This window comes from Neltuma alba, unplaced genomic scaffold, assembly GCF_004799145.2.
Source record: "Neltuma alba isolate B1F8T4 unplaced genomic scaffold, ASM479914v2 tig00011730_pilon, whole genome shotgun sequence".
NCBI lineage: Eukaryota > Viridiplantae > Streptophyta > Magnoliopsida > Fabales > Fabaceae > Neltuma > Neltuma alba.
This window is the reverse complement of record NW_021636358.1, coordinates 14031-30504: the sequence shown is the minus strand read 5'-3', so window position 1 is coordinate 30504 and position 16474 is coordinate 14031. Positions and strand designations below refer to the sequence as shown.

General features: G+C 34.0%; 1 protein-coding gene across 1 annotated transcript; it reads left to right on the top strand.

Annotated features, from left to right (window-relative positions):
- The first annotated feature begins 10403 nt into the window (after positions 1-10403).
- On the top strand, positions 10404-12191 carry LOC114717316 (probable indole-3-pyruvate monooxygenase YUCCA8). Its single transcript, XM_028902423.1, has 3 exons — positions 10404-11151; positions 11252-11623; positions 11829-12191. Exons 1-3 carry the CDS (start codon positions 10477-10479, stop codon positions 12054-12056), a joined length of 1275 nt encoding a protein of 424 aa, XP_028758256.1. The 5' UTR covers positions 10404-10476; the 3' UTR covers positions 12057-12191.
- Positions 12192-16474: the final 4283 nt, after the last annotated feature.

The following is a 16474-nucleotide window of genomic DNA, read 5'->3' as shown; positions in this document are numbered from 1 at the left end:
ACCTTCTTCCTTCTTCTATTTGATTATGGTTGAGGGAGTATCCATAGGGATGATTTAGAGAAAATTGATAAATATGAGAAATGGGTCTTATATATAGAACCAAAAAACAACTCAAGAATTGGGTTCTCTATTAAGAACCGGAAGAGTAATTGGAAAGTAGGTTTATGCGTTTACGTGGACCGTGCATGAATCCTCTCCTCTTGCCCGAGACATCCACGTGCACATTTTCGGACTGTGAAAACTTTTCCTCTTTCCTAACACAGAGTAGTAATCAGTATCATATATATGATCAACATATAAAATGTTTATATTATTTAATTTTTTTTTCAACAAAACACGTCGTTTTAGTAATTCTTTAAGAGAACTGCGTTTTATTGAAATTTTTTTCTAATTAGTTCTGATAATGAATTTAGTCAAAGCATCCGATGCACCTATGATTATCAAGTACTACATATATTTTGTTGATATTACTAGCAGGATTTTGTCCTCTCTGACTTTGCATTTGTCTTGTGCCATATGCGAGTGAACAATTTTCTTCCACATCATATCATCATTTCTCTGCAATTTGTTATTAGATGCAAATTAATTAATAAACTAAAAAAACAATAATACTTAATCACTGCTTTTAATTAAAGTATTAAATGTGAGAGATAGAAGAGAATAAAAAATTGTGAACTCAATAAGCGCAATATGAGAAATATTAAATAAACGAGACAAAAACAAAATATTAAAGTTTTATATTTAATTAGGATGAAATTGTTGGAAAAAATGTAATAGACTAGGACAAAATTATTTCCATCAATTAGCTATAGGTTGTCTAGGGTGAGTTTTGTCATACCTCGGCTAAAAACAAAAACCCATACATCCATCATAGTTAAGGGGATTGAACTCGCAAACAACATACTAGCTATCTCCAATTCTAATTATAAGACTTCGTTTGTATATACTACTTCCAGTTCTAATTATAATACTTTGTTTGTAAACTATAAACAAGATCTTATAATTAGAATTGGAAGTACTATTACTTACTGCAAAGACTTCCAAAGAACGTGTGCTTAGTAGTGTCAATTGAGTCAAATGTATCTGACAAAAAAGCATCAGTTTATGGAAGAGTTCATGGTTTTGATCCAAGGGAACGAAAATGGGGGCACATGGATTAATGAACAGTACTAATCTCAAGGCACAAAAGCAGATCAAGGGAAGATTATTAGGGAATAGTTAATTATAACAAAGGAGACGACCATGTTAATATTTGTTGCATTATTAATTTGCATATGCCTACGAGTGAGCCTCGGCCTCGGACGATGCTTCTCCATGTGCTCTTCCATCCCCATCCTCAAAACGCAATGCAAATCATCTTCCCTCCTATTCTACCTAGCTACCCACACATATACCCTCCACTTGCGAAACCCCAAAACTCTTTCACATGTTTCTTTAAATTTTCATCGGAAAAACAAAACAATGGTACTTTCGTTGTTTACAGTGTATAGAGAATTGTTAAGTCCGAAGGAATTATATGCAGTTGTGCGCGCCTACGTGGAATGTGCATGAATCTTCTTGCTTCTAAGGCACCCACGTAGACATCTTCGAAGTTCGGAAACTAATTGCCTTCTCCAAACACACCCCAGATATTCTAATACACTATCCACTTCTCTCTTCTGGAATTTTCTCGGGATTCAAACACTGCTATATATATATACTCCTCCGGTCCTAATTATAAGACCCAATTGACTTATTTGAGGAGATTAAGGAAGTAAGTTAAGTTGGTTATTTATAATAAATAAGTGTTGTCATTCCTAAAATATCCTTGCTAATTAAGTATATTAGCTAAAACTATCATTATTAGAAGGATTATCTTGGAAAAAAATGCATAAATATAAGAGACAAAATGGATTGGGTCTTATAATTAGGACCAAATAAAAAGTCAAATTGGGTCTTATAATAAGGACCGGAGGAGTATATATATATATAATGCATTGATACTGCAACTACGATCGAGGAGAGCAAATGAACCAGTAGATAAAACGGCCCTTAACTGGCGGAGGTGATGTTTACACACACACACACGCACCCCTTCTTTGATCACGTCCTGAACAAGTAGTTGTTACTCTCTTTTGTAATAAAATATAAAGCATAATTCCGAAAAATTGATTCTTTATTATCAAGTGTAGTAATGTTTAATGCAAGTTCTAAAATAGTGCAATATACTATCTTGGTTCTTAATATAAGAGTTATTTTGACTTTCAATTTGATTATAAATATAAAACTATAATCCATTTTGTCTCTTATGTTTATTTATTTTTTTCAAAACAGTCCTTATACTAGTTACACATGTTAAAAGTTTAATCAAATAGTAGTTTTTGCTAACACATGCTTATCAAGAGTATTTTAAGAAAGACAACACGTAATTATTATAAATTAAATAACTAACTCAACAAATTTTTTTAATCAACACAAATAAGTCAATTAGATTTTATATCAGGATCAGAAGTAATATATGTGAATGATGCGGTATTATCCGTTATTAATAGGATCCAGAGGCTGACCGTTAGTCGACCCAGTAAATGCTTAGCTGGCGATCCACGTCACGTTGCTTACAAGGCTGATTCTTCAGATCGTCCCTGCACCTGCCTCCTCAATGAGCAAACCGGAGGAAGGCGTCGAATTAAGTCGCAGAGGACGGCCTTTTGATCGAGGAAGAGGAGAAAAGTGAGGTGGATGGCCAGCCAAGCATTTAACGAGTCAACTATCAGTCAACCCCTGGATCTATTAAAAATGGATAATATTGCATTATTATCGTTGCCCCATTTTAGTGCTTAAGATACAAGCTAGACACTCTTCAGCCAACAGTTGAAGGGCAAAAAAAAAAAAACCCTTTAATCCATTATATCATAAAATCTTTAAAAAACAACAGAATATTTAATTAATATTACTAAATCAATTATGACTCTATTTTGGGTATGTAATTAAGAGTATGACCTACTGGTAAACATGGATGATTAATTTTAATAATTAATTGATGATTACAAAAGCAGTCTGATTAACAGGTCACCGCCATGCACGCTGCCTGTGGAGCTCAAAACATTTAAAAACAAAAGAAGTAATCGATAATCAGAAATATCAGTGAGGAACATATATAACATGGAGTCTTTGTAATAAGAAGAGTGTTTGGGGGCGGAACCTAGGTTGAAGAGAAGTTGCAATTTTTAATTTGAACCCCAATAATATGTGTAATTAATATATAATATACTAATTAATTAACTTTTATTCAGAAAGTGGAATTTTGTGAAGTCGAAAGAAAGGGATGGTCTGCCCTGCCACATGCGACGCTTTGGTTGCGCCAGGTACAGTGCCCCTCATAACATATGATTATATATATATATTTATATTTTTTCAAATTCAAACTTTATTAAGTGGTCACAGTTTCAACCTAACATAGCTCATTGGGAGCTGTGTACTCTAAATCTAGTAAACCATAACTAATTCCCAGGGAATGTGTATAATATATAGACACCCACGCATATACTATTATACTCCCTCAGCTACTTTTTATTATATAATCAAATTACATGATTTAAGAAAACTGTTAAATTAATTAAAAGTAATAAATATGTAAAAATTAAACATGTTTTTCTTAAAATTATGTCATTATTTAATGAGAAAATAAATAAGAGAGGGAATTAGAGAAATACTAATAATAAGATAAATGATGAAAGAGAATGAAGTATATATAAGAAAAAGATGAGGAGAAAAAATAAAAAATAATAATTAAGAACAAAATCAATAAAAATAAATTTAATGTTCAAACTTCAGGCACTCCTGAATAAGACCATATAGAAAGACCATCAAATTAACTGGTCGATGAAGCAATGCTGCATATATGATCGCTAATGGCCGGGGTCCACGTTGGTCCATGTTTTTCCCCCCTTCAGTTTCTATATCACACACAACTATTCACCTGATTAATTTGCAATTTGCAGCATATATATGATTTGTTAAAGTTTTAATTCAATAAGGAGCAAAACTAATCACTCCATTAATTGATTCTCAAACCAACCAAATTTGACACAGAACATTTCATTGGAATTAAAATTTTATTTCTTATATATGCTAACATTGCGCGTCAAATTTTTAACTAAAGTATATGGATCTGTTAGCTGTAGTCATCATGAAAGCAATATCCTATTTAATATATTTATAGACTCGACATATGTGTGTGTAGAGAGAAGGAGCTTTATTTTATTTTATTTTATTGTTTATTTTTTGGTGGGGGTGGGCAGAGCTATATATAGCATCTAAGTATTAATAAATATGTGATCAAAGATATACCTATTGTACACAATTAGTTATGATATATGTAAAATATTTTATTTTTTGTTTGAACCCACGGCCACTACAAAAAGAACAAGAATTAACGAATGAAATAACGAAGACCCACTTTTCATCAATTATTTGTCGTGACATGATTAGGCATTAAATATATCGATCAATCAATTAATATATATATATATATATATATATATGACGAGCTGAAAATGGTTTACTGGTAGGCACGGTGCGTAGCCACGACAAAATGCGACTGAAGAATCAATCTAAATATTAATTTTGAGGGCAATAATATATTTACCAAGATAGAGCGAATCCAAACACATGCCGGAAAATATTCCGTGGAAACCAAATTTGGTAGAATTTGTCTCTCTGATTAATACGGTGGCCAGAATGAAAAGTGGGATAAAAAACAAGAAAAGATGTTATTATGAGAAAACGAAGATCTGGTAAATCTTTTTAAGGTTCTGATCTTGACCTCCATAGATATTTGATCGGATTTTATTTTGCATTCTTTGATTTTCTGGGATCATTTTATTATATATATTATTCACAGGCTTATAATTGTTAGTATCTAGCTAGGTGCTCGCCCATGTGACTCACACTACGTACCCCGGGCCCTTGCATTTTAATATGTGGCTATTAGCTTTTTGGTTTGATAACATTTATATATTTATGTATACACAACACTAACTCTATGTTTGGTATGAGAGAAATAGAGGGGAGGAGACGGAAGGAGAAGAGAGAAAGAAATTCTAACAAGTTTGATTTAAAATTTTTTTGGAGAAGGTTTTTTCTCTTGCCAAACGGATCCTAATATTAGTCTAAGCCTAGCTGGTCATGTTCTCATCGATATTCTTAGCTCAATTTTCATTTTTAACTTAATAAACGTATATATGTCTAAAATCTGGGCGCGCCCATATATATAGAGAATATATTGGTTTTAGAAACAGTATACTCGAAATTATATACTCTTCCGGTCTTAAATATAGACTTATTTTGTAATATAAATTACACTATAAAATGGGTCTTATATTTAGAACCAGAGGGAGTATTATAAAAGAAAAAAGGCCTTGCACGTCTCTGTTAAGCGTTTTTTTTAAATGATAACAGATATTATGATAATAACAAATGAGTGTATAAGTTGTGGGCACGCACCTGTTGTTTTATACCTCCTCACACACAAAGAAAAGCCGAAGTGTGTGTGTGTGTGTTTTATGTTAGATCCATTTTCCTGATGGACAGAAATATTTAATGTAATCCTGCAATTTGATGTAATTAAATAATATTAAATTAATGAGTATTTAGTTAAATATTAGCTGAATTAGTTTTAACTAAATAAAAGATTGCATTATTAAATTGATCTTATCCAAAGTCAAGACATATTATTATTTAATTAAAATATTACAAGTGGTTGGAAGATATTTCCCAATTCAAGACATATTATTAATTTTTGGCATATATAAACCTCTTGCAATAATCTATCTAGGCCCTTGGTTAATCACGAAATATACTACCTAAACCTGGTTAATTAATTATTTTAACATGTTATGCCACTCTAGTGGTTTATAGATATAAATACGTACTGTGAACTTGCTCTCATGGGGCATGAAGAATGACATTAATGGTGAGATTTATAGTTTATGTATGAAATAAAAATTTCTGGTAAAAAAAAAAATGTATGAAATAAAAATTATATTTATTTATGGTTTTGCTCACGTACAGGCATGAAGAAGGACGACACACGCATAAAAGGAGAGGAGTTATTTTAATTTCTTGGCTAGTTGACCAAGAAGAAATATGGAATTAAAAAAACAATAATTTTATTTCATCGCTTTCTTATTTGTGAAAAACTGAAATGGACGTGATGGATATATGCTTCAGTTTCCAGCCACAAATAATAAGGTTAAAAAAAAAAAAAAGTTCTGGTGTAACTGTAAGTCCAGCCAAATTTAGACAACATTATATTAATTAGTTGCTCCTGCTGGGATTATTACTTTTTATTGATAACTGCTGCTTAATTAAGATTTAGCTTGACGTGATCAGCTTATCAGTTGTTTTTTATTAATTACGCACCTTAATTAATTACTTGCTGTCATTATCATTATATTGTTTCGCTTTTCTTTGTTTTTGTTAATTATCAGGATATTTCATGCATGGTGGTTACGTTAGTATTGATCTAATTCTCTTAATATTATTGTTTGAGAATTCACAATTTAAGTTAAATAAGAATTATATATGCAAGTTGTTCCATTACGCATAAAATATATCCTCCAAATCAAAACCAAAAGAACATCCTCTCCCATATATATAGCTCTGTACATTTTCCCAAAAGACAAAGGCTATATAACCTGTGATCGTTTTGGATTCCACGTTCACCTAATAATACGAATTTTCCGAGCAACCAAACAGTGCATATATATATATATATTTATCGATAGAAATATAATAATAAACTATAAAAACGTGGAACCCAACAACAACCATAATATGTGTGTGTGTGTGTGTGTGTGTATATAATCCTATATGCAATGGGGTTGGCTTTCTGCTACTAGCTAATAGTAGAAAGCTGGCAACTGAAATAATTCCAGCAATATTAAGTGAAGCCACACAGAGCTTCATATATATTCGAAGAAGCCCACTCCTTAATATCCCAATCATTTCCCCCTTTTTCTCCTACTTTTTTCCTTTTACGCATGACTCTCTCACTCATTACGCTATAACTTACTTTATATATATATGTATGTGTGTGTGTGTGTATATATGATCGTACACACAAACACACACACACACATAAGCAGTTCTCTTCTGTTTTCTATCAATTGGGTGTTTTTATTTAGATAGGTACAGCAAATCAGCGCCGGCTACAGAAAGCTCTTGGAATTTAACTTTTGAAGAAAACCCTAGCTATATGATGATTGATTGAAGGTGTTTGTGACTATATTATAGTATTGCTGTATAAACTATATATATATGTATGTATATATACTAAGAAGTAAAGAAGAGAACAAAAAACCGACAAACTGTGAGTTGAGTTGGTAAACGATTCCATCCTATATGGAGGATAATACAAGTTCGAATTTTAGGAAATGTACTTATTGGGAGGACTTTAATCTTAATTCTCCCAACTAAAAAAAGATTAGTTTCAAACCCAAAATAACCTGAAAATATATACTATGAGTTATACCAAAAAAGAGAAAAAGAATAGAGAGAGAGGGGCGAAAAGTATTATATTTGAAGTGATCGAATGGATCACCACGTCCTAAAAGGGAAAAGGTGAAGTTAATGAATGAGGCTATCCATCCCAAGCTGGCTGTGGAGCACTGCAAGGCTGGTATGGCAAAGCTTAGTGATAAGAAAATACAAACACATATCCTTATTGATCATATCACATCGATATGGCTCTCATTTCATGCCTATCTCTTTGGATTCTAGCATTTGGAGTTTAGTTTCCTTTTTCCACTCTCTTTTCGAAGCATACTAATTCATTCTCATTCGATCTCCCCAAAGCAATTATATAAATAATATGTGAGGCCAAGGTTGTAGCTTAAAAGATTTTCGTGAAAAGAAGAGACTCCTATGGAGTTCCGAGGCCTCGTGCACATGCTTCCCTCTGATCTTATTCCCATGAAATTTTAACCACTTGTCAAAGTGGGGCACGCCATATCATTTCCCAGAACCAAAAAAGAAAAGAAAAGCTAGCTTTTGAAGAAGATTATTGTACTTGCATGTATATCTCCTTTAACTGGACTTGACATTGATAGTTTAAGGCCTGTAGCTAGTTTAGTTAGGTGCTTCTTTCATTATTTATCATTCTTATTATTGAATTCGGCAAGAAAAAGCTTAATTATTATTAATCAAGATCCCATGATGACTTTTACTCCAACTTTATATCATTGGCATACCACGTTGGATTCGGTGTATTAACCAACATTTGTTTACTACCCGTTGAAAGAGACATACTTGTTCCGATGGTTTTCCATGTGTGCAAAAGTTAATGGTCCTGGCTAAAGAAACATGGAGAGTACTAGCTCCATGATTTAATTTTTATATTAGTTCTAAATATAAGACCCTAATATATTTTTTTTCATATTTATCTATTTTTTTTGTCAAAGCAGTCATAATAGTAAGAATAGTTTTAGCTAATATACTTGATTAAAAAATATATTTTAAGAAAGATAATACATGTTTAATACAAATAACTAGTTTAACTAATTTTTTAAATCTACTGAAATTAGTTAACTAATTCTTATATTAAGGACCAAAGGTTAGATTATATACATAGTTCGATGTGTGTGCTTTCAGCTTTTTATTGATCAAGAATGATATAATAATAATCATTATTTTTGATAATATTTATTTGTTAATGATGAGGAACCTCATACTATAGCCATTATTAAATATTTTAATGATTCAGAGTTCTTGCCTTTTTCTTATTATATATCTAAAAGGGGGCTCTTAACTCGATCTTTTTTGGTAAGATTCTTTTTCGCTTCTTAAAAAAAATATTATACTCCCTCAAATTCCTTTTGATTGCCATTTAAGGTTTTGGAGCAATAATTAAAGAGAGCTAGCAAATTAACAACTTATACATTAAGGATAGTGTAGGACGTGTGTATATATTACACCCCTTAAATTAATCAACCAGATCTTACTGTTGTAACGTGATGGATATATATATATACATTTGTGTGATGAACTGATACTGCTATTTAGATGAAACTTCTTTAATTTGGATTCATATTCTTTAATGTAGAAACTTAATTAAATTTGATGTGCAGTGTGCTTAAGGAATTAAGAAGAAATTAAGTTTGTTATAAATGAGTTAAAATATAAAAATAACATAAACATATTAATTCTCTAACTGACAAATTGATTGAAGACACTAAAAAAAATCCAATTCCTCAAAACCGTAGTGTGGAAGTCCGGCTGGCGCAATGGGCACCGGGCAGGGGGCAGGCAGTTGCGGGTCCGAACTCCGAAGGTCCTCAATACTGCCAACGTGGGTCCCCCACTCCACGTGGTCTCATCTTGGCTAATCCTAGTCAGCACCCGCCACGTCAGCTCACCACCTGGACCCTACAGAATCTCACCCCCACGTCACGTCTGTATCCCATACATTCCAATCCATTGTTCTTCCCAAATCTCTTCACGTAAATTCAACCAAATTACAACCCCAATGCTGCTCTTATAATAAAATGATATAAAAAATCCCTTTACAAATGGGAGGTTGTAATTTGTAGTAAAAAAAAAAATTCTGATATTACAGCTCATAATTGGATCCTTGGCCTAAAAGGGAATCTATATTGTAATTTGCCCACGGGGGTCGTTTTTCCTTCCTCTAATATTCATTAAAAAAAAAAAAGAATACATCGAATCCGCTATTTTAATTTGCAACTCTTTATTATTTATATATAACAAGAATATATTTCCAATCATTATTCATTATTATTACTTATTAGTTCGCATATCTGCGTTGGGTGGTGTGTGCATCAAATTTCTACCCCCTACGACTCTCAACCCCCACCTAACTTTTAACTTGTTTCGTGCTAACTTTACTGTTTTGTGCAAGAGAACCAAAAAAAAAAAAAAGAGAGCTAATAAATTAAATAAGCCTTCTACTACCATAAATATTGGGAATTTTGATTGCATTCTAAATTAAATGAACTGCGCATGATATTTCTTCTCTTTTTTATATTTGTTAATCATACTTGAGTTTCTCGATAAAAGCTAATATACAATGAAACCAAATTGGATGCTAATCGTGGAGCAATTTTAAAAATAAGTTAAAAGCAGAAGAATCTATTAAAATAATGAAACAAAAGATACAAAAATGTACTGAAAAGAAATAATTCTTCATTAAAAAATATATATACAAGGGGGAAATAAAATGGCTACTAAAGACTTCAATAATGATTTGAGGAATATGAGAGAAAAGGAGCGCATAAACTCGGCACTCACACCACATGCACCTCTCAGCCATCCCTAAATGCCTCTATTTAAGCCTTCTCCCACATTCACTTTCTCTTCATTCCTTCCGCTTCCAATCCTCTACTTCAAATCCTAACTTCTCTCCCTCCCTCTCTAACGATCAAAAACACAATCTTTCTGGGATCCTTCGCTTACCCACAAACCCAATATTAGAGCTGAATGATGGAGAACTTGTTTCGCCTAGTCGATCATGAAGACTTGTTCTCTCGGCGCTGCATTTGGGTGAACGGCCCTGTGATCGTCGGAGCAGGCCCCTCCGGCCTAGCCACGGCGGCTTGTCTCAGAGAACAAGGCGTCCCTTTCATGGTTCTTGAGCGAGCTGATTGCATAGCCTCTCTCTGGCAGAAGCGAACCTACGACAGACTCAAGCTTCACCTTCCTAAGCAGTTCTGTCAGCTCCCCAAAGTTCCATTCCCAGAGGACTTCCCAGAGTACCCCACAAAGAGACAATTCATCGACTACCTCGAATCATATGCTAAGCGTTTTCAGATCAACCCACGATTCAACGAGTGCGTTCAATCCGCTAGGTACGACGAGACCTGCGGCTTCTGGCGGGTCAAGACCGTTTCCACGGTCGGGTCTACTCGAACTGAGGTCGAGTATATTTGCCGGTGGCTCGTGGTGGCCACCGGCGAGAATGCCGAGTGTGTCATGCCTGATATCGAAGGGTTGGGTGAATTCAAAGGTGAAATCATTCATGTGTGTGATTACAAGTCAGGGGAAAGTTTCAGGGGAAAGAAAGTTCTCGTTGTGGGGTGTGGCAATTCCGGCATGGAGCTCTCTCTCGACCTCTGTAACCACAATGCGTCACCTTCGATGGTTGTTCGTAGCTCTGTAAGTATCAAATACCTGTACAGTTCTTAAGTGAGTGCATCTGTCTTGTTTCACTGAAATAACAAGAAATGACAGGGTTTGCTCTGCTTTTGTCATACAGGTTCATGTATTACCCAGAGAGATATTCGGAAAATCAACGTTCGAACTGGCCGTTATGATGTTGAAGTGGCTACCTCTCTGGCTCGTCGACAAGCTCCTACTGATTCTTGCATGGTTGGTTCTCGGGGACGTTGAGAAATACGGGCTAAAACGGCCATCGACGGGCCCATTGGAGCTGAAAAACACCAAGGGGAAGACCCCTGTTTTGGACATTGGAACATTGGAGAAGATTAGATCCGGAGACATAAAGGTTGTACCAGGGATCAAGAGCTTTAACAAGCACCAAGTTGAGCTCGTCAATGGCGAAACGCTCGATATTGATGCAATCCTACTAGCCACAGGATATCGCAGCAATGTCCCTTCATGGCTTCAGGTGAGAAAGATGTTCTATTTATATATCCTCTGTTTTGAACTTTTCCCAAAACTCCTGAAAAGAAAGGCAATTTTTGACAGTTTTTATATTAGTAGAAAGCAGAACACTGCCAGTTCTGAACTGAACTGATGTTATTTGTCTGTTCTTAATAGCTTTTTTGGGTATGGAGGAGTGAACTGATACGATATTGCTATGATATGAACAGGAAGGTGATTTTTTCTCAAAGAATGGTTTCCCAAAGAGGCCATACCCACATGGATGGAAAGGAAGTGTTGGTCTTTATGCAGTTGGGTTCACAAGGAGAGGGCTATCTGGTGCTTCATCTGATGCCATGAAAATTGCTCAAGACATAGGCCAAGTTTGGAAGCAAGAGACTAAGCAAAAGCAGCACCGACCTACTGCTTGCCATAGACGATGCATTTCCCAGTTCTAATATCCTCAAAAGGATAAAAAGAAAGACTTTCTTTGTAAAAACGCTAAAAAAAATATTAAAAAATACATAGAAAGGGGAAAAAAATCAATAACAGATAGCACAGAAACAGAGCCCTCTCCTCTGGCCCAAGTTTTGATGTGTTTTGGGCATTTTTCAAATCCAGGATGACGAGGCTTTTTATTTGTATTCTTTGGTTTTGTTTTGTTTTTGAGATTTATACAGCCTTTGTACCATACTTCTGTAATCAAGTTAAATGAACGATACAGTTTCGAGTTCATTTCCAATCTCTCTCTCTCTCTCTCTCTCTGTGTGCCCCTTTCCTTTTGTTTCAAGCTTCAAAGGTAGTTTGTCATTGTAAACTTTCCATTTTTAGGCAAAGAATTAGCTTCTGTCGTCCAAACTATAGAATCGGATGCGTGAGCAGCTCAACATCTTAGTTATGCCGATCAGTATTTGGATATCCTAAAAACTTGATGCAGAGAAAGGAAAATAATGTTATAACTAAGTGCTTTCTATTTTGAGGCTTTGTTTTAGATTGTCAAGTCCTTTTCTTCCTTTCCCACTTGCTTCCAACGTTTCAGTTTTTCAAACCAGACTCTCCTTGGATATCTCATGCTGCAAAATTGAACCAGCTAGCCAACCAACCCAAAAAAAAAAAAAAAAAATCAACTGATGCAGATTTCTTCTCACTCAGGATCTTTCACGTTATTCTAGTTCTGCAGTAGCGAATACTTGCTGATAAACCAGTATCAGATTCAAAACATTTAAGTGATGTGCAATTTGATATTTTCTGATCAGTTTTGATTGATATAGTAAGATGTTTCAAACTTGAATATCCTGAAAATGATTGAGGAAGTTATATCATGGAATGGCCCACAAATTAAGTGCTTGGGATTAGATAACTTGCCCACAAGCCTCAAACATCAGATGGGTAGGACCCATAAGACAGAATGCAGCTCAACTCCATAACGCACACTCTTTCATCTCTCTTTTCTCTCTCTTTCTTCAAGAGGCCAATTCTAAGATGGCTTGAAAGCAAATATTTTATTGCCTTTTTTAAAAATGGTATCTTTGGCTTTGACCCACCAAAAAAAATTTGAAAAAAAAAATAGTAAGGTCACAAAGAATCACTATTGCTCTGCACATGCCAAAAGCTAAAGTCAAATCATTAATTTCTGTAAAGTATTATTCCTAACCTTAACCTAGTTCATGCAACTTAAAGACTGCTAATCATTATCTGAGCATGGTTCCATGCCTGTTTAAGAAATATAAATATAACTAGTTAATGGGGATTCCTTGGACTAAATGATTGAGTATTCTGTACTTCCCAACTTAAAAATATCCAGGTATGATTTAAATTTTTACTGATATGTTTGAAAGAAGATAAGTTGCTTTCATCATCAAACCAAAATAATCTATGATCTATAATAATTTGGGGGGAAAAAGGTCGTTGGATGGTGAGGCCAAAAACCATGCTCAGTTGGAATAATAGGTCATGAAGGCGTAGCTATGGTAAATGAACTGTATTTTACCAGCTCTGAACAGAATGAGTACTTGTCAAAGAAAATCAAATTCAATAATGAACAGTAAAAAATATAAGAAGGGAAAGTACGTAATGAATGGACCCAATGCAATGCATGTCATATTATTATATTTGCCCCTAAGGAGATTATCAAAGACCTAAAGAGTTATAGGGTAACTAAGACAAAGAGGTTAGGAATAATACGGCCCTAATTTTGAACCTGCTTCTCTGCATTCTCAGCATGTACTCCATTATCCAATGACAATGTCTTATTCCTCTCTCGTGATATGAACAACTCCGGATTTAGTCAGAGATTAGAATGTTACAGAATTAACCGCATGTGAATCTTCAAAACCAAACTTCTCATTAACTCTGTCAGATTTCTTTTCGGCCAAACTTATTTGAAACAAACTGGGCTGGCCACCATGAATGACCTTTTTTAGCAGCTAACGAGGTGTGATTGAAAATTGGACCCCCTTTTTAAAAAAAGACAAAATCATTACTTTGGTCATAAGGACTCAAGGTAGTACTTGAGTCTTAAAACAATTTCGTATAATAGTCTTTTTTAACTATTTCAGTCATTTTTCCCCCCAAGCAACTGTTTCAATCATATGAACCAACATGAAGGCATTCTCAGGACTAAAATTAATAATTTATTTTTTTAAAAGAATTTCATAAATATATCCAGAAGCACTTGTCCCCACAAAACATGTTTTTAGCGTGGTAATGCTAGGCCTTGTTTACATTCTTAAGCAGGAAATTGAAACAGCCCATATGAGGTGCCCATAGGAAGTGATTCAAAAGCTGATTAAAAAAATAGTTTTCCATTGGGATAGGCCCAACTAAGTTGAGCATTCAACCTCAAGTGACTGAGAAATTGATTCAATCTTCTTTCAATTTGTCATCTTTCTCCTCTCATCTAGCTCATTCTCCTGTAATTGGAGAGACATCAGTGACTGTTAAAAACAGACACTACATGGGAGATGGCCTCTATTCTACCTTTATTCACCACAAGGGGCCCAATCCATTATTCTTTTGCTTCCTCAAACTGCTAGTTCTGCATGTTTATTCTGAGCTCTGTTTCTCTCTTCACATGGTGATGTCGACAATGGACTTGTGGTGGTGGACCTAGCTACCAGAATCGAAAACCAAGAACACAGTTTTATGGGGTAAACACAGCAGTTTCTTCACCAAGTGTGCAAGATGCAAGAACGCAATGCTGCATTATATATATATATATATATGGGGTCAGAAACTATAGTCTTATATTAGTATTTAGTACTTTTCTAGTACTGTTTGTCCCTGCTCAGTTTTGGTGGGTGGCTAGGATTAACACTAGCTAAGCTAGGACCATCATGGCATTGCGATACAAATAGATTCAAAATAAAGAACGTTAACATGAATCCACTGAACTCTATTACCGATAATATTCCCATGTATGTCATGGCCCTGTTTCTAGTAACAGTGGTATGAGATGATAATATGAACAAAGAAAGCTGATTTACTGTGAGAAGAGAGGGGGAAGGAGACAGCTTTTATTATTATAAGGGGACTGTAAGCAACAAAGATAGTGTGTCGTGAGCGAGCATGCATGCATGTTGGGTAGACACAAGATGTGCTGCTCAGCCCATCCTTTTGTGCTTACACTACTTCCTGAATCTGAGAGAGATTTTAAGTACGCACTTGTTGTTCCGTTGCAGAGTGAATCCAAAACCAGCCAGCTATGCATGATTGAGATAGCTTCCTTGGTTCATGAAAGTAAGTTCATGATCGTTCTACTTTAAGAAGATGCCCAGAGAGGTAGGGATATTATTCTAACATGCAAGACAGTGCTTCTAGAGCCAAACATTGTGAATTTTAAACTATACATATGTTCATTATTGATTCATGATGTCTTAAGCAAGTTTAATTCTTGTGTGAGGTTAATTTTAACAAAGAATGGTGGAAGAGAGCTTTTTAGTTTCGACATGATCTTGTTTGAGGTACTATTGGGCACTAGTACCTCTATTAATGGAGATTCAAACCCTAATTTGCTATGTTGTTAGAGTCAGAGACTAATTCATTCTGTTAGATTCAATTTATTAGTTATTCTTATTTTCTTCCCATTTAAAAAATAAACATGGGGCAATGGAATTAATTCATTCTTCAGGCCATCCAATTGAGATGGGTCCAGACAATGGGTTTTATTCTAGATCCCAATACTTCGTCGAATCTATCTTGGGCTTCTTCTCATTTTTTAGTTTGCATTTGGAAATTAAAAGCCAGAGCAAAACAATGCCCAGTTGCCCATCTTGATATCAGGGTCCATTCGATTTAATAAAAAAAAAAAAACTTGTTTTCAATATGACTTTTAAAAAACTTAAGTTGAATAAAAGTGAAATTAGATAATATAATATATGTTTGGATTAGTTTTTATAAAAATTAGTTTGTAAAGTAGAAAAGTTGTTTGAACTATAATTAGATAAGTAGGTTTAGTATGTAGAATGACCCAAAATAAATATCATTTTTATTAAATAATTAAAAATATGAATTTACATAATATAATAATTTTAAATTATTATAATGGGAAGAAATTATATTTAATGAATAGAAATTATAGTAATGTGAAAAATTTGTGAACCAAATAATATTCTCCGTACAATTCGTGTAAATATAAGATAAAAAGTAATATTAAAAATAAAAAAAATTAATATAAAAACTATGTTAAAAGTTATTTTTATAACAACTAAAGATTGGGAACCACAAGGAATATGTAAAGAAAAGCATAACAAAACATAAACCTAAGGACAAAATGTTTTTTAATTTTTGCATAAGTCCTGAGTAACTTTTAGATGTTTCTGGAATCATATTTAAAAAAACTAGTTTTTAGCCTATAAGTTAGATTTGTTAAAAATTG